This window comes from Vulpes lagopus, chromosome 21, assembly GCF_018345385.1.
Source record: "Vulpes lagopus strain Blue_001 chromosome 21, ASM1834538v1, whole genome shotgun sequence".
NCBI classification, from domain to species: Eukaryota; Metazoa; Chordata; class Mammalia; order Carnivora; family Canidae; genus Vulpes; species Vulpes lagopus.
In genome coordinates, this window is record NC_054844.1 from 23231297 (window position 1) to 23255775 (window position 24479).

General features: G+C 35.8%; 1 protein-coding gene across 1 annotated transcript in view; it reads left to right on the forward strand.

Moving 5' to 3' along the window:
* Positions 1 to 24479, forward strand: part of LOC121480284 (inositol 1,4,5-triphosphate receptor associated 2-like) — a 120783-nt gene that overhangs the window by 36699 nt on the left and 59605 nt on the right. Inside the window, 10 exon segments of the mRNA XM_041736733.1 lie at positions 2276 to 2393; positions 4749 to 4799; positions 7905 to 7982; positions 10510 to 10566; positions 12052 to 12111; positions 12211 to 12275; positions 13497 to 13596; positions 15274 to 15441; positions 16167 to 16268; positions 17437 to 17600. Of these exon segments, the coding sequence (XP_041592667.1) occupies positions 2276 to 2393; positions 4749 to 4799; positions 7905 to 7982; positions 10510 to 10566; positions 12052 to 12111; positions 12211 to 12275; positions 13497 to 13596; positions 15274 to 15441; positions 16167 to 16268; positions 17437 to 17600 (963 nt within the window).

The window sequence follows — 24479 nt, forward strand, 5'->3', positions numbered from 1 at the left end:
ATGATTGTTCTTCTCCGATTGACTTACTTCACTCAGCATAATACCAAGACACCTGCACTCCAATGTTTATAGCAGCAATGTCCACAATAGCCAAACTGTGGAAGGAGCCTTAGTGTCCACCAAAAGATGAATGGATAAAGGAGATGTGGTATATACACAATGGAATATTACTCAGGCACCACAAATGACGAATACTCACCGTTTGCTTTGCATGGATGGAACTGGAGGGTATCCAAAGCATTCTGTGGTTCAGTCGAACTCCTACTCTATGCAAATTCCCATGCTAAGTACAGTTGACTCTTGAATAACGCAGATTTGATCTTCATGGGTCCATTGATACATGGATTTCCTTCAATAAATACAGTATGGTATGGTACTGTAAATGTATTTTTCTTCCTTATGATTTTTTAAAAAGATTTCATTTATTCATGAGAGACACAGAGAGGCAGAGACATAGGCAGAGGGAGATGCAGGCTTCTTGTGGGGAGCCTGACGTGGGACTCTGGAATCACATCCTAGGCAAAGGTAGATACTCAACTGCTGAGTCACCCAGGTGTCCCTCCTTATGATTTTCTTAATAACATTTTCTTTAGCTTACTTTATTGCAAGAATACAGTGTATAATACATGTAACATAGAAAATATGTATTATTTATCTTATTGGTAAGGCTTCTGGTCAACAATAGGCTATTAGTAATTAAGTTTTGGGGGAGTCAAAAATTATACATAGATATTTTAGGAAGGTTGGTGCACATAACACCCATGTTGTTCAAGGGCCAACTATATTATGAGAGATTCATTGATAAGTCAGTTTTAAAATGTGAATATGACTGTGTGGATGGGTGGAACCATTTGTTACTCATCCTGATTACCCTAGTGCTCAGTAGAATGTCTGCCATAGAACAGCTCCCTCATCCTTTCAGTGGTTTGCCAGCCAGAAATCCATATCTTCTTTGTCTTCCTCTGCCTTCACTTCTAAATCAGATAGCAAGCCCTGTTAATTTTACCTCCTTTATTATCCCTCAAGAAGATTTACTTTCTATATCTACTACTTCAACTAAGTATCATCTTTCACCTGGATTACTACAGCAACCTCCTGACTCGTCTCCCTGCCTTTCCAAAATGGGCAGGAATGCTTTCCCTAAATGCCAGTCTGACCAGATCATGCCCCTGCTTTAAACACTCCGATGGATCCCTATCACATCAAGATGACATTCAATTTGCAGAGTCCTTCCTAATGGGGTTTCTGTTGCTTATCTCTACTCTTATTTTCCACTCTAGGCTCCAACAATATCAGCTTATAGCCCCTCAATGGGCTTCAGGTTGTTCTCCACCTCCAACCCACCCTCCCTACCCCTCCATTATCTGACCTGTCTGCCTTTTATACAGTGTCTACAGAACTTGGGTTCATTCCAATCTTATATTATAATTATGATTGTATTATAATTATGACCGTATTAAAACTATAATTGTCTATTTACTCTTCTATAAGATCCGGGAGTATAGAGTTCTCATGATTGGATTCACTTTTGTCTTCTTCAGGGCCTGGCTTAAATTTGGAGTTCCATGAACATTTGTTGAATGATCAATGTAATTCCTTAGTAAGGAAAAAAATTGTATCTTCTTTGAGACTCTGCTCAGAAAATAGTTCATAATCCAGTGGGAATACAAATAAGCAATTCCATGATATAGATTATCATAATTCATTTAATAATAGATTTCGTTGGACATTTAGGTTGTCTCCAATGCTTTGGTATTGTAAACAATGCTAAATAATAAATTTCTAAAGTAAAATAAATAGACACTATTTGTAATTGTTTAGTTGTCCTCTACTTCACTCGTATGTAACGCCTACAATGACAAGAAGGACTGTGTCTCTTGCTCACCATCATAGGTCTCCTTATAGGGTACAGCAGTTGGAACATGGTATTATTCAATAAATATTTGTAGAATTGTATTAACTAAATACTATATCTTGGTGGAAGGAAGAACCATGTGATTCAGCCAATGATTAATTTTAAAGGGAGACTCCAAATCTTTATCTTCAAGAATATGTTTGTTTCTTTCCATCTCTCTTTCCCCACCATACCCCCCTAAATCTCTTCCTTTTCTAAGGACTGTGAAAGATCACGGGTATATTTATACTATTGTTGGCATCTGGTTTAAGCCTTTAGTGGTTTTAAGCTTGGGTCCAAAAATAGTCCTTGACTTTACTTTGTGTCTTTGACAGTTATATTTGAGGTTTTGCTCATTGCCTTTTCCTCCCACCCCCACAGTGCCCACCAGGCTATTAAGAGAACAAATCTGTTAAAAGAAGAACTGGAGGAACTGAAAGTTAGTATGAATGCTTCTGAAGAGCAGAAGACCATTACTGTAGCCCAGAACAAACAATTAGTAAGTCATCCAAGTACTTGGAAATTGGCATATAGTTTACATAACTGAAATCCAAGAGGGCTGATTTGGAAGCAGAAATCAGAAGTCAGTAGGCTGATGAATGAATTTGTAATACCTTAGGAAAGTAAACACAAATAGGATAAACTTTTTCTTTTCAATCAATTCTTTGCAAATTAGTCATATTCACAATGGTTTGTGAAGATCTAGAAGATCTCTGTAATGCCTCCTGAAGTTGATAGGTGAATTCATAAATACCTGATACTAAAAACCACTTTAATTTCCTAAAAAAAGTTCTCAAATTTTCACCTTTTCCTCAGGTTAAAGAAAAATTCATTATCATAGTACTTACAGGTTAGTAAGAAACCCCATAATTAAGTCCTTACACTAAATAAACACAGGCTTGAAATTTTTAGAGCAAAACATTATTTAGATTAAGCTTTACCTCAACTGCCAAAAAAGTAGTCTTTTTAAATTAAGAATGTTAAACTATTATTTAAAGCTTTGGTAATAATCTTCAAACCCCTGATAAGTTCCAGCAGTATTTTAGCATTGCTAACAATGGTGAAGTCAGATTAAAGTCATTCAGACTAATTCATTTTTAGATCTATAAGCCATCAGGAGACTTGGGTTCCAGATCTATGTCATTCCTACAACCAACACAGATTAGCTTAGCTCTTGCCTCAGTAGCAAAATGTGGTGATTAGACTCATTGACTGTCAGGTGACTCTACAAGTCTCTATGAATGTGGTACAGGAAAGGCTCAATTTGGTACCACAGAGGAACTTGTATGTAGAGGAAATATTGAGAAATGATCAAGTAGTCACTCTTGGGAGTCAGACTGCTGGCATCCAAGTCTTGACTCCAATGCCTGCGTAACTTTAGGCAAAGCACATAACCTCTTAGTCTTTAGTGTCCTCACATATAAAATGAAGATAACTGTACTACTTACCCGAGGGCTGGAAGGGTTAAATAAGTTAATACATGTAAAGCAAACAATGTCTTTTTTCCTCCCAGGGCTCAATATTGTTAGCTGTTATTGTTAAAAGTGCAGAGTCCTAGATATACAACCCTAACTTTTTGCATTTTATAGTGTTTTACAATTTCAAAGGAATTTTTACTACTTTATCTCATTGGTCATAGAACTTCTATGAGGTAAAAATAGAAGTTAATGTACTTCAATTTAAAAAGTTAATAGTTATAGGTAAAGACCAGAGATGTTTTGATTATTCAAAATCAATTATCTAATAAATGTAGAGCTACAACTGAACTCAGGTCTTCAGATTCCAATTACGTGGTGTGTGTGTCCTTTCATTCTTGCACAAATGACATCTTAACCTAGCTGCTTCCCCTTTTATTTTTATGTTATAGGAGTAATAATACCTGTCTGCTCTGTAAAATGAGGAAATGCAGGGGTGCCTGGGTGGCTTGGCCAGCTGTGGCTCCAACTCTTGATTTCAGCTCAGGTCATGATCTCAGGGTTGTGGGCTCTGAACTGACCATGAAGCCTGCTTAGGATACTGTCCCTGCCTTTCCCTCTGCTCCTCTGTACCACCCCTCATCGTACCCCACCCTCAAAAAAATGAGGAAGTACATATTAACAAAGAAAAAATAAAATCCCACAAAATCCTTAGCTTACAGGCAGCCCAGGTGGCTCAGTGGTTCAGCGCTGCCTTCGGCCTAGAGCCTGATCCTGGAGACCTGGGATTGAGTCCCACGTCAGGCTCCCTGCATGGAGCCTGGTCCTCCTTCTGCCTGTCTCTCTCTCTCTATCTCTCTCTCTCTCCCCCCCCCCATGTCTCTCATGAATACATAAATAAAATCTCAAAAAAAAAAATCCTTAACTTACCCTATCCATGAGATTTACTGCTAACATTTGGCATATATCTTGTCCTAGAATATTTTTTCTTCTTGTGGTTCTGAATTTGATGCTCTTAATTATAAAATGGTTTTTGATATTCATATGTTCTGGTAATATTGAATTTGAGAATATCCATAGCTTCAAGTAGAAAGCTAGAACTTTTTGTGATTTCAAGGTGCCATTTAAATAGATGAATTCATACTACCTATCATAAGTGGAGGGTGGGAAAGAAGCCAGGCTATTCCTTTTTTGTTTTTCCCTCTTTCCCTCCCTGTCAGATTGAGCCAAGGAGAAGAGTGATTTCTTACAAATCCCAAGAAGCTAGAAGTCAAAGGTTTAGCTTCATATTGAGAATATTTTCAGACTAGGCTCATTTGTGATCTGTCAATAACATGTTTAAAGCTGAGAAAGAGAAAGAATGTCAGTCTTAGAGATAAATATGAAGTATTTTAATAAATTTCTAAGTGCTTTTTGATTCCTTTCTCTCAATGAATCAGGAGACAGAAAACCGGGCTCTGATTCTTAAGATTCAGATTCTCCAAGAAGAGGTATGTTGAAATTACTAAAAACAGGTACAGATAAACATATGGAAATCATATAGGCATGCATTCGGACCCTTGATTAAATATAAATCATGTGAATATTCAGGATACTATGAACCAAAGACCATATTGCTTTGTCAAATGAGGAAGAGTGGATAGGGCTTTCATGTCTGAACAGAAATACGTTATTACCTTGTAATTATCCATGGAAGGAATGGGGTTTAAGAAATTCAGATTTAAAATGAAATAAAAATAACTTATATAAAAAAGTATACAAATCAAGAAGGAAAAGGTAGACATTATCTAATAATTTTCCATTATTCCACTGAAATAGATGGAAGAAGTCTTGAATCTAAGACCCAGTCACTGTCTGAAAGTCTGACTTTAGAAAAAACATTTAGCTTTCTGGAATTAATAATATCTATTTCCTACAGCCACTTTGGGGATTAAGATAATACATATGAAGCTATTTGATGAATTGTAAGGTACTTCATATATGTTAGGAAATAATAGTTAAATCTCTAAAAAAAATTATCCTATGCCTTAAATTTTTTAATCAACAGAGTTAAAGCACTGAAGCAACAGGTAACAGAGCTACTCATAAGTTATGATTTTGGAAGAAAATTCTCTATAATTATCTTTTAAATGTCAAATTTATGTACAGTTTTTTATTTGGGTTTATCAGAGGTATTCATTAAGCTGTAATGAACAGACTGATGGAGCATTATCTCAAATATGGGCCAACTGGACATTAAGGAAATTTTATAGTGGGTTGGAAAGGAACAATTAAAAGACTGTCAAGAAACCCTACCTTAGATTTAGACGTGGTATAGCAACAAGGCCAGGTTTTCATGAAACTAGTACTTTATGGTTAAGCTCTCAGTGTAAGACATTTTTCTCCTCATATTTAAGATGATTGACTAGCATCAAAGAATTGTACAGAACTGAATTTAGAGGTATTAGGTATTAGGACGTCTTGAGGTATTAGGACGAAGATATGGAACCCTTCATCACGAGAGCATTGCAATTATTGATTTGCATTAGAAAAAGCATATCAATGTCATGACTAGCTGAGATTCCTTTAGGTGGTAAAAATCTGATGCACTGTGAAAAGTAATAGCACAATAGCTTGGTAGTTACTTTCACTCACTTCATTCATTCATTCCAACATACTCATTGGGAGACCTTTGTGAGCTAGGCACTATTCTAGGTGTTGAGGATACTAGCTTATGCACAAAAGCCCATGTGGAACTAGCATATTAGGTGGTGATTAGTGCTATGGAGGAAGGAAAAGCAGAAAACAGAATTGTGGGACAGTGCAATTTAAAGTAGAGTGGTTAGGAAAAATAGCCTTATGAAGTTAATCACTTGATAAAAATGAAAGGATGTTTATCAGTGAAGGAACATTCCAGGCAGAGGAAGCCATAAGCTCTAAGTCCTCGGGCTCAGCCTGCATGCTCTTTTTGAAGGACACCAAGACCAGTGTGGTCAGTGCAGAGATAACAAGCACAAGAATTACAGACAAGGGTTGCAGGGAGCCAGACCCACAGTGTCTCATAGAGGCCTTGTATGGACTCTGGCTGCTTCTGCTGATTGAGATGGGAGCCATTGGACAGTTTTGAGCAGAACAGAAATGTGATCTAATTTCTATTTTAACAAGATAACTCTGGCTTCTCGGTTTAAAAATGGTAGTGGAACAAGGAAAAAGTGGGAGACCAATTACAAGGCTTTGTAACATGCAGGCATGAATTTACGGAGGCTGATGCAGAGGTGAGCGGAGGTGGAGAGAAGTGTTAGATCAGCAAATGCTTTATAACCTATCCAAGGGTATTTATTATATGTTCTGGTGTTATGGATGTTCTCTTCTGATTGTTGCTAATGTCTCAGTGAGATAAAAGCAAAGTCATTGGCTGATGCTGAGAAAGTTGGAGGAAGTATGGGAAGCTCAAGGAGAGAGAAGGGATGAAATAGGTCAGGAATTGGTAAACATTTTGTAAAGGATCTGATGGTAAATATTTTTTTAGCCTTCCCTGGCTAAAAGGCCTTTTCTGTAACCACTTACTTCTGCCATTGTCATATGAAAACAGCCATAGACAATATGAAATAAAAATAGGCCATTGTGTTTTGAAAAAGCTTTGTTTACAAAGCAGGTGGTCAACCGCAGTTGTGGGGGTGTGGGTGGGGAAGTTGGTGTAATTTCCCTGATTTAAGCCAGCGGCCACGTGAATGGACTAGAATTGTATGATATGATCACCAGTAAAAATTGAAGTTAAAAATTATGGATTGAGGGATCCCTGGGTGGTGCAGCGGTTTGGCGCCTGCCTTTGGCCCAGGGTGTGATCCTGGAGACCCGGGATCGAATCCCACGTCAGGCTCTGGTGCATGGAGCCTGCTTCTCCCTCTGCCTATGTTTCTGCCTCTCTCTCTCTGTATGACTATCATAAAAAAAAAAAAGAAGTTTTAAAAAAATTATGGATTGAATGTGTGACCTGGTGGTTCATTTGTATTTTTCTTTAACAATGTTTATCTGGAAGGGTGCTGTCAAGGAGTGGGTAGCAAGCTGAAATTAAGCAAATACTAAGAAGTAGGTAGGGGAGAGGCAAGGGAATTGAGGGGAGGTGGAAGAGAGGTTATTGTAATGATTGACCATGGATGAATTTAGCTGAATAAAGAGGGGACTGAGTTCATAAGGAGATGGAAGGATAATGAGAATGTGGTAGAAACAACAGATTGCAGGCTTCAGTAGGGACTGAAGTTTAGGTGGCTCTCAAAAAAGTAATCTGGAAAGAGAAAGTGGTGGTTCAAGAGTAAAATATTTATAATTAAAATCATGGTGGGGTCATACTTGCTGGGAATGACAAGTTTAAAGATGTGACTGGGCAGTGAATGGCCGAGTGACCATGGAAGATAAGAAGGATCTCTCAAGAGTATTCGTGGATGGTTTTATTAAAAGGATGATGTTATTTTTGGATAAAGTCTACAGTTTTGTCCCTTAGTTTAAAATAGATTGTGATGTTAATGATGAAAATACCACTTCCTAAAAAAAACTTTGTGATGTTCTTTTATTCTTTTTTTGTCTAAATCTAAGAATATTATCTTCTTTTACATCAGAATACTAAGAACATTATGGATATATATAAATTGGAAAAGAAGATTGAGGAATTGTCTAAAACTGAGATAGAGTACCAAGTAAGCACTTCCCAAATACTGGTAAAATATTTTCTTTTGTCAAACTAATATTACTTTATGAAAGTGTATATGACTTATTGACAAAATAATGTTTGATTATACATTTTTTAATTTGTGTTCCTCAAAATATCTGAATGACAGTGTATGAAACACAATTTCTATTTTTCAAAATGTAATGGCTTTACTGATATCTGATATATAACACACATGCCATTAAATTCATCCACTTAAAGTATGTAAGTCAGTGGTTTTAGTGTATATTCACAGAATTGGGTAACTATCACCAAAACCAACTTTAAAACATTTCTGTCATCCCAAAAGAAATAACTTTAGCAGTCATTCCCCATTCCCCAGCAACCCTAGACAACCACTATAGAGACTTTTTGTCTCTATAAAAGACATTTACCTATTCTGGACATTTCATATAAATGGAATCATATACACTGTGTGGGGTCTTTTGTGATTGATTCCTTTCATTGAGCATAGTGTTTTCAAAGGTTCATTTATGTTAGAGCTTATATTAATACCTTATTTCCTTTTATTATTGAAAAATATTCCATTTTATGGATACACTAAAATTTGCGTATCCATTCACCGGTTGATGAGTATTAGGACTGTTTCTACTAAAAAAAAAAAAAAAAAAAAAAGGACTGTTTCTACTTTTTGACTGTCATGAATAATGCTTCTATGAACATTTGATTATATATTTTTGTGTCAATCTTTATTTTCTCATAAGTATGCATTTAGGAGTGGATCTACTGAGTCATATGATAACTCTGTATTTGACTTTTTATTTTTTTAGAGAGTGAGAGTTGCACGTGTGAGTGGGGTGGGCAGAGAAAAACGGAGAGAGAGAGAATCTTAAGCAGGCTCTACACTCAACATGGAACCTGATACAGGGCTCAATCCTATGAACCTGAGATCATGATCTGAGCTGAAATCGAGAGTTAGATGCTTAACTGACTGAGGCACACAGGTGCCCCTAAGTTTGACCTTTTTAGGAACTCCCAGACTCTCTTCCGGTACCATTTTACATTTCTACCAGCTATGCAGGAGGGCTCAGATTTCTCCACATTCTTGCCAACACTTGTTCCTATTTATATTTTTTTATTACAGCAGCAATTTCTAATTTAAGAGTATCTAGTTTTGTAAATCCCTTAATCAGTAAAGATTTCAGCTGTTATACTTTCTAATGCAAAAAATGAGAGCTGGGAAAAAAATCTATCCTTGATTGAATTAAGGAATGAGAGCCTACACAAATGATTTTTTAAATTATATCTAAAAAGTCTATATCTAGTGCATATTTTTGTTATATATTCCATACATTCTTACCAGGAAACTAAAAGAATATTAATAAACTTAGGAATTTGTGTCACACTTAATGTCATCTCTAATAGTTTCTCTAAGCAATATTTTTTGATGTAGTATATGTATGTAATAATGTACTTATATTTCATGTTTGTATGTGGAATTTTCAAGTTTCCTAACAGATACCTAAATTCCATATGTATGTATACATATACATATATTATTACATATATATATCAATCATAGTTTAGACATTCAAATTAATTTTATTCTAGGAATGACTGTTTTTGGAAAACACACTTATTATAAACTAGTAGTAGAAAGAGAAGACATGGGTTCAAATCCTGTCTTGTCTACTTAAAAGTTTTATGACCTTAAACAAGCAATTAACCTCTATTTCAATTTTCTCATCTACTAAATGGATATAATTTTTTCTACCTAATCCCAAAGCTTGGTGGAAACTCAAATGAAATGATTATGTGAAAATATATTTATAACTATGAAGGGATATCAAATATATATGATAATTCTACTTCTGTCTATGTTGATTATTTTTCTCAGTTTTCAATTCAATTATTACATATTTATCAATCATATTAGAAGTTTTTGCCAACAAACTTGCTTTTGATTTGAATAAGCTGATATATTCACTTTGCTAAAAGATATCTAAACACTTTAAACTATGTTCTTAGAAGAGGAAGAGTCTTTTTTATTTTCCCCTTGCAATCTAGCTAATCAGATTTTGGCAAGTGTAGGTTATATTGCCAGATAATCTGTGGGTTTCTATAGTACTTGTTGTTCAAGAAGAAGAGCCTTTTATATGTTCACATGGACTCTATGTTCATGTCCTATCTAGATTTTCACCAAAAAAACAAAGACTCAATTGGTCATCTTATTATAGGAAGGGTAAAATAGTGGGAACAACACTTGGCTAGAGGCAAAGATTCATATTGTGGGCTCAGTTCTGAGCCTTACTGTATGTGACATTGGGCAAGTCTCCCAATAGTGTGCTGAGCTTTGATTTCCTCAATGGTAAAGTGAGGGCAACAAACCTGGCCTCTCAAGTTGTTGTAAGGCTAATGTGAAAGTTGTTTATAAAGTAAGAAACACCTGCACATTAAAGGTGCTTGAGAAACATGTCCCCCTATTGTAATGATTTTGTGGCATTTTTTACCAAAGCAATGTCCCAATGGCCATCCCTAAATTTGTCTCTTTTCAGATGCAGTTACGTACATATGAGAACACCTTGGTTAATAAAGATGCAAGTTTGCAGAAGGTTGGTACTGTTCCTTTCTATGAAGTCCCATGGGAATGCTAGCTCTCTCTAAATCATAATGAATATGGCCATTTATATAACTTCACTTCTATTAAGATACCTGATTCTACTATTCTGTCACAAGACTTTCCTTTATAATACTTCACAAAAATGTTCTTCTGAGTAAAGAATACTGACTTCTTTATCTGGGATAAGTTTTAACATATCCTCTCTAACTTTTGGTGGTATTTATACATTTATGTAATAAATATTAGTGTGCCAATTTGCCAGTACTGGCTAGGCATGATGATGTAGTTTTAAGTCATAATAATACAAATGAGTGTACAGTCATTTATTTTAGGGAATAAGAAGAATACTTACCCCAGTTATTTTCTATCTATTTGGATTGATTTGATTGGTAGGTAGGTAGATAGATAACCATTCTCTTTATCTTTATATCCTGTGATCATTGCCTGTGTGATAAGAAAAGATTCTGGCTGCAGAAATGCCCTTATGGTGGCTTTAAGAGACATAGGAAGGACATAGAGTTAAGTTAATAAACTTTCATATCCTAAGACATGAAAGTAAATAAAAAGCAGTGTTTCTCTTTTCCTTTCTCTGAATGCTATAAAGTTTCAAAGGAGTCATTTATGAATTGTGAACATCGACCAGATTACTGAATATCATACCGACTTTCTTTATGCATCGTGGGTGTTCTTTTTCTCCATATAGTGACATTATGGTAGTGGTAGCTGCTTACCTCCTCCATAACTCTGGTCCTTCCACCACTTTTTATTTATGCCCCAAATTCATAAGGTATTGATTGAGCACTTCCCACTTGCCAAGCACCATGCTAGTCATGAGATAAAATTACAGGTTAGACAGTGACTATACCCTTTGGTAATACAGTATAAAACTATGATTTTAATAGATATCATTTGAGTGGCACCTGGATAGCTCAGTTGGTTAAGCATCTGCCTTTGACTTGGGTCATGATGCCACCAGGGTCCTGGGATTGAGTCCTATGTCGGGCTCCCTGCTTGGCAGGGAGTTGGCCTCTCCCTCTGCCCCTCACTCCACTCATGCTCTCTCAATATCTCTCAAATAAATAAAATATTTTTTTAAAAAAACATATCATTTGAACTGGATAAAATTGGATGCTTTAATAATTCATTAGTCATTTGCAGGTAGACTAGTTTTTTTTTTCCTTAAGTATGTCATGATAATATAATTTTGACTTGAACTTGAGAATTACCTGTGAGACTTTGATTCCATTGAACTAGGCAAATACGAACATAATGACACCAATTAGGTATAACTGCCTTGCTGTCCCATACTTTTTGTGTTTTTAATCATAAACACAGACTGGCTCGGTTTTCAAAAAATATTAGTATAAGGTTTTATCATCTTTGGGGATTTACAGTTCTATGGCTTTGATTGGTAGTCTACTAAATGAGATTTGGTAGACTCACACATTTATTTGCTATTCTTTCTTCTACTTTTCAGAAGGATTTAAGTATAGAAGAACTTAAATCAACCATCATAGAATATGGAAACTTTATAGAGGTATACCATAATAATTTCACAGTTCGTGAAGTAGAATTATTTAAATGTAAATCCCCCACTAAAGTAACACAAATAGCCTAATGTTGTATGTGGTTCTAGAATTTACGAGGGGATAAAAACAAACTGACTCATGAATTACAGCACTTGCAACAGGAACTTATCATGTGAGTAAAGCAACTTCTCACCAGCATTTTCTTATGTGCCTCCCTACATTCTTGACTTGCTGAGCTATATACACTTCTTTGAACATGCCACATTCTTTTCTTCTGTATTTTTATAAGTGATGTTTTCTCTGCTTTTCTCCAATAGAACTCCTTCTCAAGTTTTCTATGACTCTCCCTTGCTTTTCTTTTACCTTGAAATTGAGCAATCCCTTTGAGTACATGCATGACATGCTATTCTTACCTTTTAACACACATCATCTTATAATTGTTTTTGAATATGCAAAACATGATAATCCAGGAGTCTACAGGAGCCAGACAGATAACAAAAGTAAGTAAAATCATTGGGGGGTAAGAGCACATACTTATGAGAATGACAAATGAAAAAAATGCATTATTACCCAGATGAAGTCCAGCTAATCAGGAGTATATGGGCCTGGGGCACCTGGATGGCTTAGTTGGTTGGGCATCTGACTCTTGATTTCAGTTCAGATCATGATCTTGGGCTGAGGCTCATCAGGGAGTCTACTTGAGATTCTTTCCCTCTCCCTCTACTCTTTCACCTGCTTATGCATGCTTACTTGTTCTCTCTCTCTTTTTCTTTCTCTCAAATAAATCTTTTTTAAAAAAGAATATATGGGCCCAGTGTAGCTGTATCATGCTTTTTAAAAGAAAAGCCAGAAATCGGGGGATCCCTGGGTGGCTCAGCGGTTTAGCACCTGCCTTTGGCCCAAGGCGCGATCCTGGAGTTCTAGATCGAGTCCCAAGTTGGGCTCCCGGCATGGAGCCTGTTTCTCCCTCCTCCTGTGTCTCTGCCTCTCTCTCTCTCTCTCTCTCTCTCTATGTCTACCATAAATAAATAAATAAGTAAAATCTTTTTTCTAAAAAAAAAAAAAAGCCAGAAATTGAGATTTTCATTGAAAGTTTCTAATTTTTAACTATTGACTCCAGTTCTCAAATAAATAAACAAATAAATAAATAAATAAATAAGCAAGCAAGTAAGCAAGCAAGCAAGCATGACCTAGTTGTTTTCAACCTCCTAGAGTCACTAGTCGGTGCAGCTCCTGGAGGGTCCAGAGACTCTCTTTTATTTCTCTATTATTGAATACTTTATACAGTCTTTGGCACACAAGGGCTTACTGTGTTTAGTGATAAATCCCACTTTGGTGACTTTTAACATAGTCACATCTAACCAGACTAGACTATTGCTTTTGTTTTTTCAAGAAATGGGATCCAGTTGAATGTTAGTGGAGAGCGTAATAGTATCATCTCTGAAGAAGAAAAATCTTTACATTGTGAACTCGTTCTTGCTCAGTCTGCAGAGGTAGGTAATTATCAAATGGAAAGCTTGAAACAATAAGACCATATGCAATAGCTTACTATTAGGTGAAGGTCCAAACTTGCTGAAGAGTACCTGTGACATTTTGAGGAATCTGTTGATTGTTTTTAGAATCCAAGTCTAAAGTCTCTTAACCTGAAAAAAAAAAAAGGATCTTTTTCAAGTTCTAGCTGAAAACCATAGTGAGGCTCAAGGCTAAATTTGAAGAAGCATGTGTTCAGTGAATCCAGACTTTAGAAATCTTTATATTCTCAATACTTTTTAGGAGAAAGTACCTGTATTGATCCCCAGCCTGGGGTCCTAAAGGTAACAGTAGAGATCCATGAACTATTTTTCAGTATTTTCCTAAACCCCCAAAGTAAATGTATCTGCCAAAAATAAAGATGCTTAGAAATAACACAAAATTTCTCTGCTCTAAAATGTAATTGTAGCAGCCCAATATAAATGGCATTGATTGTTACATTCTAAACAGAAATTAGCATTTTCATGTTTTTGGTTAATTTTAAAATGCAAGTGAATTATTATTTAACTCTCAGTTTTTTAGGTGAAACCAGTTTTTTACAGCATGTGAGGAAATAATCAAAAGCATTTCTGGGGATGAAATGTTGGGTATCCCTCTCAATACTCTATTTTCACTCCTTTGTGCTTTCCAGTTTGTGCTTGTTATGTTAGGAAATGCTTATTAGCAAAATTAGCTTTCTTTTCACCACTTTGATGGTCTCTCCATATCTGTGGACGATGGATATGTTAGAATGTCCTCCTCCTGACAGCTGTGATATGACCTTGAAAGGAGAGGAAAAATGTCTTTGGGGCAAATGCTGTTTGAATCTCTCTTGCCAAAGATTCGGGGGCAACATATGCTGCCTTCATCTAAAGCTGTCTCAGGCAGCCTTGGACATTCTGCTGAGGGCTGTGCTTTCCTGACATTCTGTTTCAAATACTCATCATCTTACTGTGTTTTTGAAACCAAGCCAATCTGCCAGACTGAATGAAATGGTGGCAAATCTGCCACAGCAGTCCTCTGAGATAATAATGATGTCAAGATGCCAGCCTGTAAAGTTCTATACTTCTAAACAGGGGTTAAGCAGCTAGCAAAGTTCTATCTCTGAGGTTTACCCAATATTGGATTAGGAATTTTGTCTTCTAATTGGAGTCTAGAAATAAGAAATCTGTAAATGTTTTTCCAGTAGACAACAAAAAGAAAGTTAAATGTGGTGTTGTCATATATCTAAAATATGACAGGACATGGATGCTTTGAGAGAACTATAAGAAATATTCTTTGGTAAACATCATCTGAGAATTTCTTTTATGAAAGAAAAGGGAAGACAAAAGAAAACAATCTATTTTCAGTAAGATTTATTGAACACCCTCCCAACAGTTTTTTTTCCTGTGAATTTCTTTACCTTCTCCTTTTTCATAAAATTAGAGCCATAGCAGTTTATATTACCCACATGTAAATGTTATCTATTGGATAAATGCTTTTCCTTAAGAATGAATAAATGTTAAGTTGAAGCCATCCTAGGGAGAAAATGTAAACCATTGTTTGGTAACATAGGAAGATTTTGTAAGACTACTTAGAACTCTTTGATGGGGACAGTTATATTGACCCATGAGCATCATTTTCATAAAATAAAAACACTGTTCTTTATTAAAATGACAGAGTTGTGAAAAATTTGATAATTGTCTCATAACAATGAAACTGAGTGGCAGTGCAGTTTATTTAGCTTGTCATCTCTGGATATCATGATGGACCAAGAAATGCTGCTATTACTAAGAAAACTTGAACAAAAGGGAGTGGAATTCGCAGCTATGCTTCAAAAAGCTGGAATCGTATAACATGTGTACTGTGGTGATTCACTGACTAGGAATATCTGTAGATACCTGATCTACAGCCTATTTGCTGAATACAGGCATATCTGTGTTTTGTTGAAACCTAAATTAATCCTACTATGAAAAGAGAAGTTTTTCCTAAAACTTCCCTGAGGTTGATCTGGTTCTGGCTCAAGTCAGTTCAACCTCAATCAGGTTGATCATTAGATAGGAATTGTTTGGGCTTATTTTTCCTACAGGCTAACCTGTAGTTTCAGAGGACTGAAGACATATCTATTAAACAGTTTCCTTCTGGCTAATAGCTAGTACCTCTTACTCCATTTTGATTTTTGACTGGAAACAAGATGACCAGAGAAAACAGAACACATTCATGACGCTATTTCTAGTGCCTTTCACAGTGCTTAGCATATAGTAGGTAGCATTTAGTTTAATGAGTGGAAGAAAAATCCATGAAAATGTTTGTTTCCTACTATTTGAGAGGGGAATAAAGATGAGTACATTTTGTTTTGAAAAATGGTTCTATTTGTATATATTCAGCATATATAGAACAACTGATAAGAGTTAGAATTTACACATGGAAACACCCTGGGATAAAGGAAAGTCATGGGGGCTGCATTTTGTACGGTGTCTTAATTATATAGTAGAACTTTGGTCTAAACTACTTCTTATATAAGAGCCTATGCCTTTCACCTGAATTCCTAGTTGAACATGTGGAACTTTTGCAGCATGAAGAAGTTTCTAAAGTTGAAACTCTCATGGATAGCTCTCTGCAGTGGGTAACTGATCCAGAAATTACTGTGAAAAAGAAGTGGGAGAACAAGCTTGCTGTAAGTGTTGTATTTTTGATTTTCCTGGTTTTTCTTCTGCCTTCTTAACCCAGGTAATACTCATTATATATGCAGTACCACTTCTAAGATTTTATTGTAGCCTCCTGCTATCTTGGTCTGTTGGTATATATGGATTGTATGTCTGGAGATGTGTGTGAGTGTGTGCATGTGGGTGAGAGTAAGAATGTGAGGGTGAGGATAAGTATGTGTGACTATGAGGGTGAGTATAAGTGTGGGTAAGGGTGAAGGTGAGTGTGTGACTGTGAGGGTTAGGACAAGTATGTGTAAGGGTGAGAATAAGTGTGAACTTGAGGATGAGGGCAGCTGTGTGTGAGGGTAAGGATAAGTGTGTGAATGTGAGGAACAAAGTGAGAGTGAGGACATGTGATACATGTTAAAGAGACAATAGATAAAATGATTTAATGAAAAAGTATATTATTTGCATCCTTTGAGAATTGCTAGTAAGCCTGAATTTTTCCTTGACCTATTAAAATTCTCTAAATTCAATGGAATGATTGTGCAAATGTTATTCCTGAAATTCTGACATTTTTATTATACCAGAAATTAGCAGAACATGAGAATTTTAAGCAGCTATTTCCAGTTTTATTATAAAGGAAGCATATAAGAAGAAATTAATTTATCTATTACTTATCTCTACTTCTTGACTGCCAGACAACTTTCTAACATCCTCTACTTCTTGACTGCCAGACAACTTTCTAAAATCCATCAGCTTCCTAAGTAAAGTTACAGCAAGGAACAAACTCTGAAGACTCTGGAATATTAATTCAACGCCTTTAACAAACTCTTTTTTAAAGTTTTTTTTTAATATGCTAACCAACAAATACTGATTTTATTGCATTTTCTTGTCTCATCCCATTCTAAAGCAATTCTGACGACTGATGAAATAAATGGTCATGGACCACTTATATTAGAAAAAACTGAATTTTAGGCACATAACAGGTACCCAATATGCGCTTGTTAAATTGAGATAATCAGTTCAAAGAATAATCAATCTTTGGGCAGTTGAGAATTGGTATCTATTCAATTAAACTTTTTGGGTTTCATAACCATGAATACTATTGAGATAGGATGACCACAGTATTTTGTATTGCATTTATTTTATATTTAACACTTGAATAGTGGAGGTTTTTTGTGACTTTTCTTGTAGGAATTTAAATATATAATGGAAGAGAAACTAAATCTTTGCATATTAATGCTGAACAGCTTGGGAAACCACAAAGAGTCTCTTGATAAAGAATTTGTCAAATTAATAGAGATTTTGAAGAGATTCAGACTGGAATACTTTTATTTCAGAAAAGAATTCCTTTCCAGGTGATGGTCATTTATATGTAAGAAACCCATGCTTTAAATTCATAATACATTTGAGATTGTACTTTGGCATTCGGTTTACTTTTTTCATGTTGTAAACATTGATTTCAAATGACACTTTTTCAAATAAGCCATTTTGTCTGATAATTTTGAATTCTCAAAAGGTATGAAATAGACCTATGTATTCGAAATTCCAAATCGTGGGCAGCCTAAATGGCTCAAGGGCAGCCTGGGTGGCTTAGCAGTTTAGTGCCGCCTTCAGCCCAGGGCATGATCCTGGAGCTCTGGGATCAAGTCCCACGTCGGGCTCCCTGCATGAAGCCTGCTTCTCCCTCTGCCTGTGTCTCTGCCTCTCTCTCTCTGGGTCTCTCATTAATAAATAAATAAATAAATAAATAAATAAATAAATAAATAAATAAAATCTTTAAAAAATTCCAAATCATGAACTTTAGCAATTTTGGAAACCCATAAATCTAGTTATTTTCCTTAAAGAAGAAAGTTGGAATTACAGAATATAGAATTTTTTAACCAGAAATGTCTTTAGAGATCATTTAGTAAAACCTCATAATTTTACAGAGGACTGAGGCATTAAGGCTATAAAGTGAATTGATCAAGACCTGAGAGTTATTAATGGAAAATCTATGAAGTGATCTATTAACAGAAGAATTTGCTGAGTCTATTGACTCCTATCCCATTGGGCTTCATTTTCTGTCTCAGTATACAGTGTATTGTATTAGGCACTAGTCAATTAAATTTCAAGTAAAGAAGTCAGGGAATTAGAGGACTCTAAATGTAAAATAATTTACTATCTTACTGTTCTTTTAACCTTAATTCTTATAATTATGGAGAGATTCTTGAAATTTGTATACTCTGTAAACCACATAATAAACAAGGAGAGCTATTTTGTCTTTTATTGACCACTATTTATATAGCTGCTAGTACCATAGTAAGCATTCCCTTAAGAAATGCTTTTTTTGGTGAGTGAATGAACATGGATTCAAATTCATATTGAATCTGAGTAAAGTAAATATATATATATAGTTAGAGACTAAAGTTGCTTAAAGAAAATAGCCAAAAGAAACTATTTTATTCCCCCTAAATAAGAAACCCAGATACCAGAGAGAGGTTAATACCAGAAGAAACACTCAAGAAAATGATCTTCTGCTTTCCCTAGGAAGTAGGGAGCCCAGACTTCCCCATAGGGGTAAAGGTGTGGGTTAAGTGGATATGCAGCTTCCTTACATGGATACCATCTCCACAAAAGGGAGCATTGAAATCTTCTAGTTAGCCACAAAGAACTATTTGGAGAGGAGTCTGCACTGGAGTCATTTCTGAATAAGTGAATCTTCTGTATTATTCTACAAGACACACAAACAACCAAGTTAAGTAACAGTAGGTGCAATTTGTTGAGAGCTTACTGTGTTGGAGGTAGTGCTAAGAATTTGACATACTTTTATCTCTAGAGAGGTTCAGTGACTCACTCAAGGTTACTCAAGAGGGATTAAGTGACAGCTGGGAGCAGGCCTAGATGTGTGTAACTTCAAAACTTGTGTTCTTTCAACTATTAATCCCCCACCATCTGCTTGTTAAAATCAAATAAAATATTCATTAAAAATATTCTGGGAACCTGGCACCAGGCAAAATACTACTCATCACTGTAAGGATAGTTAAGCCTGTGCCTTCTAGATATAATTTAAAACAGACAGTCATTTATTGGCTACACACAAAATGATTTAACTATCAGTTTTAACAATGAATAAGAATATAAGTGGAGTTGGGCACCTGGGTGGCTCAGTCAGTTCAGTGTCTGACTCTTGTCTCAGCTAAGTTCTTGATCTCAGAGTTCAAGCCCTGTGTTGGGCTCCACACTGGGTGTGGAGCCTACTTAAAAATGTGTGTGTGTGTGTGTGTGTGTGTGTGTGTATTATTTTGTAGAGATGAATATAAGAATTTAGGTAAGGTAGACAATATTTATTAAAGGTAACTTTCAGGGGCTGTTTGCTGAGGAGAAGGCTTTCATTCTGTTGCAAGATAAATAGTCTCCAGTGCTGAGGAATGGAAAGAATTGAGTGAGTCAAGGAGAAGTATTGAAAGAAAAAATTGCTCTTGAAGGTCTCAGTGAGAAAAGCATGTTATTTGTGCAACACCCAAATATGAGCTCCTTGCCAGGTTCTTTTTTTTTTCTTTTTGGTGCTAGAAAATTAAATAAGATCAAAATCTCTACATCCATGAAACTAATATCTATTAAGGGACACAGATAGTGAACAAATAAACACATAACTATATAATATAATGCCAGAGAGTGGTAAGTGATATAAAAAAATAAAAGGAGGATAAGAATAAGAATGATGGGGCAGGAAGACCTAATTTTAGGAAAATGGCCAGGAAAGACCTGTCTGTGATTGACAAATTTAATGGAGAGCTTAGTGGAGTGAGAGAGTGAGGTAAAAGATGATCTAGGAAGGGTTCTCAGCTGGAAGAATTAGCTAGTGCAAAGGCCCTGAGGTTTTAATGAACTTAGTATGTCTGAGCAGCAGCAAGAGGCCAGCATGGCTGGGGCAGAGTGAATGCTAGGCAAATGGTAGGAGATGAAGTTAGAGAGATAGGCAGGAGTTAGATTCATGATCTTACAGTCCATGCTTAGGGATTGGTATTTTATTCTGAATAGATGGGAAGAAATCAGAGGATCATAAACAGGAAGGTAATATGACATATTTTGAAAAATTATTCTAGCTGTTAGTAGAGGATTGTATATAGAGGGGGAAGGTGAAAGCAGTGACACCAGTGAGAAGGGTTTTTTCAATAACAGGTCACCAATTAGAGCTCTTGAAATCAATTTACCAGATTATGAGTCATTTTAAAAAATAAATGTATCAGAGCACATTTCATATAGTAAGAGTAATATTTCATAAAAATTTTAATTCAGCCGTGTGTGTGTGTGTGTGTGTGTGTGTGTACGTATGTACTTGGTTGAAATATAAAATATTTGCTAAGTTGTGGTCAAAAAAACCCACTGAGTTAGAAACTATTTCCATAGTCTAGGAGAAGGGGTGTTACAAGAGTCAGAGTGAGCCAGTTGGTAAGAAACGGTTGGATTCAAACATTGAGAATGGGTCAGATCTTACATGGTAGTGAATTAGTTGTGGGAATGCAAGGAGTCATCTTTGACTTACAGCTTTTTGGTCTGAAAACTAGGTAAATGGGATTCTATTTAAATGGCAAAGTTTCAGAATCAGACTTGGCAGGTGTAGAAACCAAGATTTAGCATTAGGACATGTTAACAAGGAGACTTACTGAATTCAAAAACACCTTCAAAGATAATACTGTATTAATATGATAATGTAAGTCTCTATGGAAGAAAAATCTTCAAAGGTTTAAAATCTGTTGAATATCTTTAATAGATGGTACTATATAATTTTTAGAAAGCTATCCTTAAGACTGTTATGATTCAAAAAGTGCATAAAATTATCTTAAAGGTACAAATACATATATATATGTAATATACAGGATAAAAGTTGTAATATTATTAAATGTGGATTTCTGATGGTTCTTACAGTCCTTCTGCTTTCCCTTGGAACATAATGTACAGTATTGATAGCTTAGACTATTCCTAAAAAAGAGAAAAGTTGATAAAACTAATGTCTTAAAAAAGAAAAAAAAGGTGATGTCAGCAAGAAATTGGCTTTCCTTCCCCCAAGGGATATACTGATTCAACAGTAATAGATGGATGCGTTCACTTTGTGAAAAATCCAGAAACTAGTTGAAAGGATCCTGTACCCTAGGTAGTTGTGAAACCAGCCACATCAATACTGGTTGGAAAATTCTAAATACCCTGTCAGTGTAATTTCTGCTCCCGACATAGGACTGTGTGGTCAGAAGGAATCCCCCAGCTCCCAGTTTTTCCCTGTGGAGAAAGAGTTAGACTGTATGTCCGTGTTTCAACTTTTCTGAGGACTTAACAAAATACTGGCTTTTGTCTCATCTGTCTCAGAGTGCAGATGAAACTGGGCATACTGTAGATGCTTAAGGGACACTGAGAACAATAATGGCAGGTGGAACCCCAGATCTTTGCTTTTTCCTGGAAGAAAAGAATAGGACTACACATTCAATATTCCAACTTTTCTGGGAGTTGTCTAAAAGACTCCCTTCTGTTACACCCATCTTAGAGCAATGATGTTACTATCATACTCTAGACACTTAGGGCCCAGTAAGGACAAAAATGGTGATTTGAACTAGAATGAAGATTTGAGAGCCCTCAGAACCTCTGACCAAACTGATTGATACAGGTTTTCTCCTATGTAAGTCTGGGCTGTGGAGACTAGAAGTGGTTATTTTTTCTAATGTGCAGATACCAACAAAAGGAGTCAGGATAAAAAATAGGGAAATATGTTCCATCCAAAGGAACAAAATCTCTAAAAACTGATCCCAATGAACCATAGATAAATGATTCACCTCACTAAGGATCCAAAATAACTGTCATAAAGATGATCAATGATATCAGGAGAACAATCCATAAAGTGAGAATATCAGAGTGCCTGGGTAGCTTAGTTAGGCATCTGATTCTTGGTTTTGGTCGTGATTTCATGGTTGTAGGATTGAACCCCATGTCAGGCTCTGTGCTCAGTGAGTAGTATGCTTCAGATTCTTTCTCCCTCTCCCTCTGCTCCTCCCAGCTCATGCTTGCCCTCTCTCAAATCAATCAAATCTATTTTTTTAAATTTTTATTTATTTATGATAGTCACAGAGAGAGAGAGAGAGAGAGAGAGAGAGAGAGAGGCAGAGACATAGGCAGAGGGAGAAGCAGGCTCCATGCACCGGGAGCCTGATGTGGGATTTGATCCCGGGTCTCCAGATCGCGCCCTGGGCCAAAGGCAGGCGCTAAACCACTGCGCCACCCAGGGATCCCCAATAAAATCTTTTTAAAAACAAACCAAAATGAGAATATCAATAAAAAAATAAAAGTATTAAAAGAATACCCAACAGAAATCTTAGAGCAGAAGAACATAATAAATAGACTGAAAAATTTACTACAAGAGTTCAACAATGGACTAAAGAGAAGAAAAGACGAATGAAAAGACGTGAATTTAAGACGGGTCTCTGGAAATTATCTAGTCAAAGAAATGAAAAGAAAAATGAAAGTGAAGCAATCTTAAGGGACTTATGGGATACCATAAAGTAGATCACTATATGTATTATTACAGTCTCAGAGGGAGAAGAGAGAAAGAAGAGTTATTCAAAGAAAAATATGGGGGTGCCTGGGTGGCTCAGTCAGTTAAGCATCTGCCTTCTGCTCAGGTCATGATCTCAGAGTCCCAGGATCAAGCCCTGCATCAGGCTCCCTACTCATTGGGGAGTCTGCTTCTCTCTGCCTCTCCCCCAGACTTATGCTTGTTCTCCTTCTCTCTCAAATAAATAAAAATTTTAAAAAACAGAAACAAAGAAAAATATGGCCCAAAACTTCCAAAAGCTGGGGAAGGACATCTAGATCCAGGAAATCCAATGGATCTCAAATAAGATGAACCCAAGAAATTCACATTGAGACACATAATAACTGTCAAAAGCCAAAAATAGAGAATTTTGGAAACAGCAAAGAGAAAAATTTTGTGATATACAGGGGAAGCACCATGAGACCATCAGTGGATTTCTCAGCAGAAACCTTGCAGCCCGGAGTATGTGGGACGATATATTCAAAGTACTAAAAGTAAAAGACTACCAACCAAGAGCACTATTCCCTGCAAACTGTCCCTCTCTAAAATCCAGGTGTTATAAAGACTTTCCCATATAAACAAAGGCTAAAAGAGTTCATTACCACTAGACCTGCCTTAGTAGAATTGCTAAAGGAGTTCAAGTTGAAACAAAAGGATCTTAATACAAAAACATATCAAAGTATAAAATTTGTTAGTAAAGGTAAATATATAGACAAATACAGAATACTGTAAAACTATGGCAGTGATGGGTTTTAATTCTAGGATGAAAGTTTAAAAATTATAAGTATATAAAATGGTAAAAACATATTAAGGTACACTATATTCAAAGTTGTAAATTGTGGTATCAATAACAAAGTGGGGGGAGGAGAGAAGTAAAATTGTAGTTACTGTATGTAATTGAAGTTAAATTGTTATCAGCTTAAAATAGACTATTAGATTTTATGTAAGCCCCATGTTAACCATGAAGAAAATACATATAGAAGATGCACAAAAGAAAAATGAGTCAAAATATTACTTAAAAAAAGGAAAACACAAAGACAAGAAGGGAGGAAAGAGGAACTAAAGTACTCTGAGACAGAAAACAATGAAAAAAATGCCCATGATAAATTCCTACTCTATTGATTATGTTAAGTGTAAATAGAGTAAACTTTCCAATCAAAATACATAGAGTGTGGCTCAATGGATTAAAAAATAAGATCCAACTGTATGCTGTCTACAAGAGACTCACTTCAGATTTAGAGACACACATAGGCTGAAAGTGAAGTGATGAAAAAAGATATTTCAGGCAAATACTAACCAGAAGAGGGCCAGGGTAGTGATATTTATATCAGAGAAAATAGACTTCAAGTCATAAAACAAAGGAAGGACATTATGCAGTGATAAAAGAATCTGTTCACTAGAAAGATATCACAATTATAAATATACATGCACTCAATGTCAGAGCACCTAAACATATAAAGCCTATATTGACAGAATAGAAGGAACAAGTAGAAAGCAATATAATAGTAAGAGATTTCATTGTACCACTTTCAATAATGGATAGAACACTGAAATAGGAAATAAGAAAGCAATACCCTGGAACACCACTATAGACCAAATGGACCTAACAGACACAACAAAACATTCTACCCTATAGCTACAGATATACATTCTTCTCATGTGCATATGAAACATT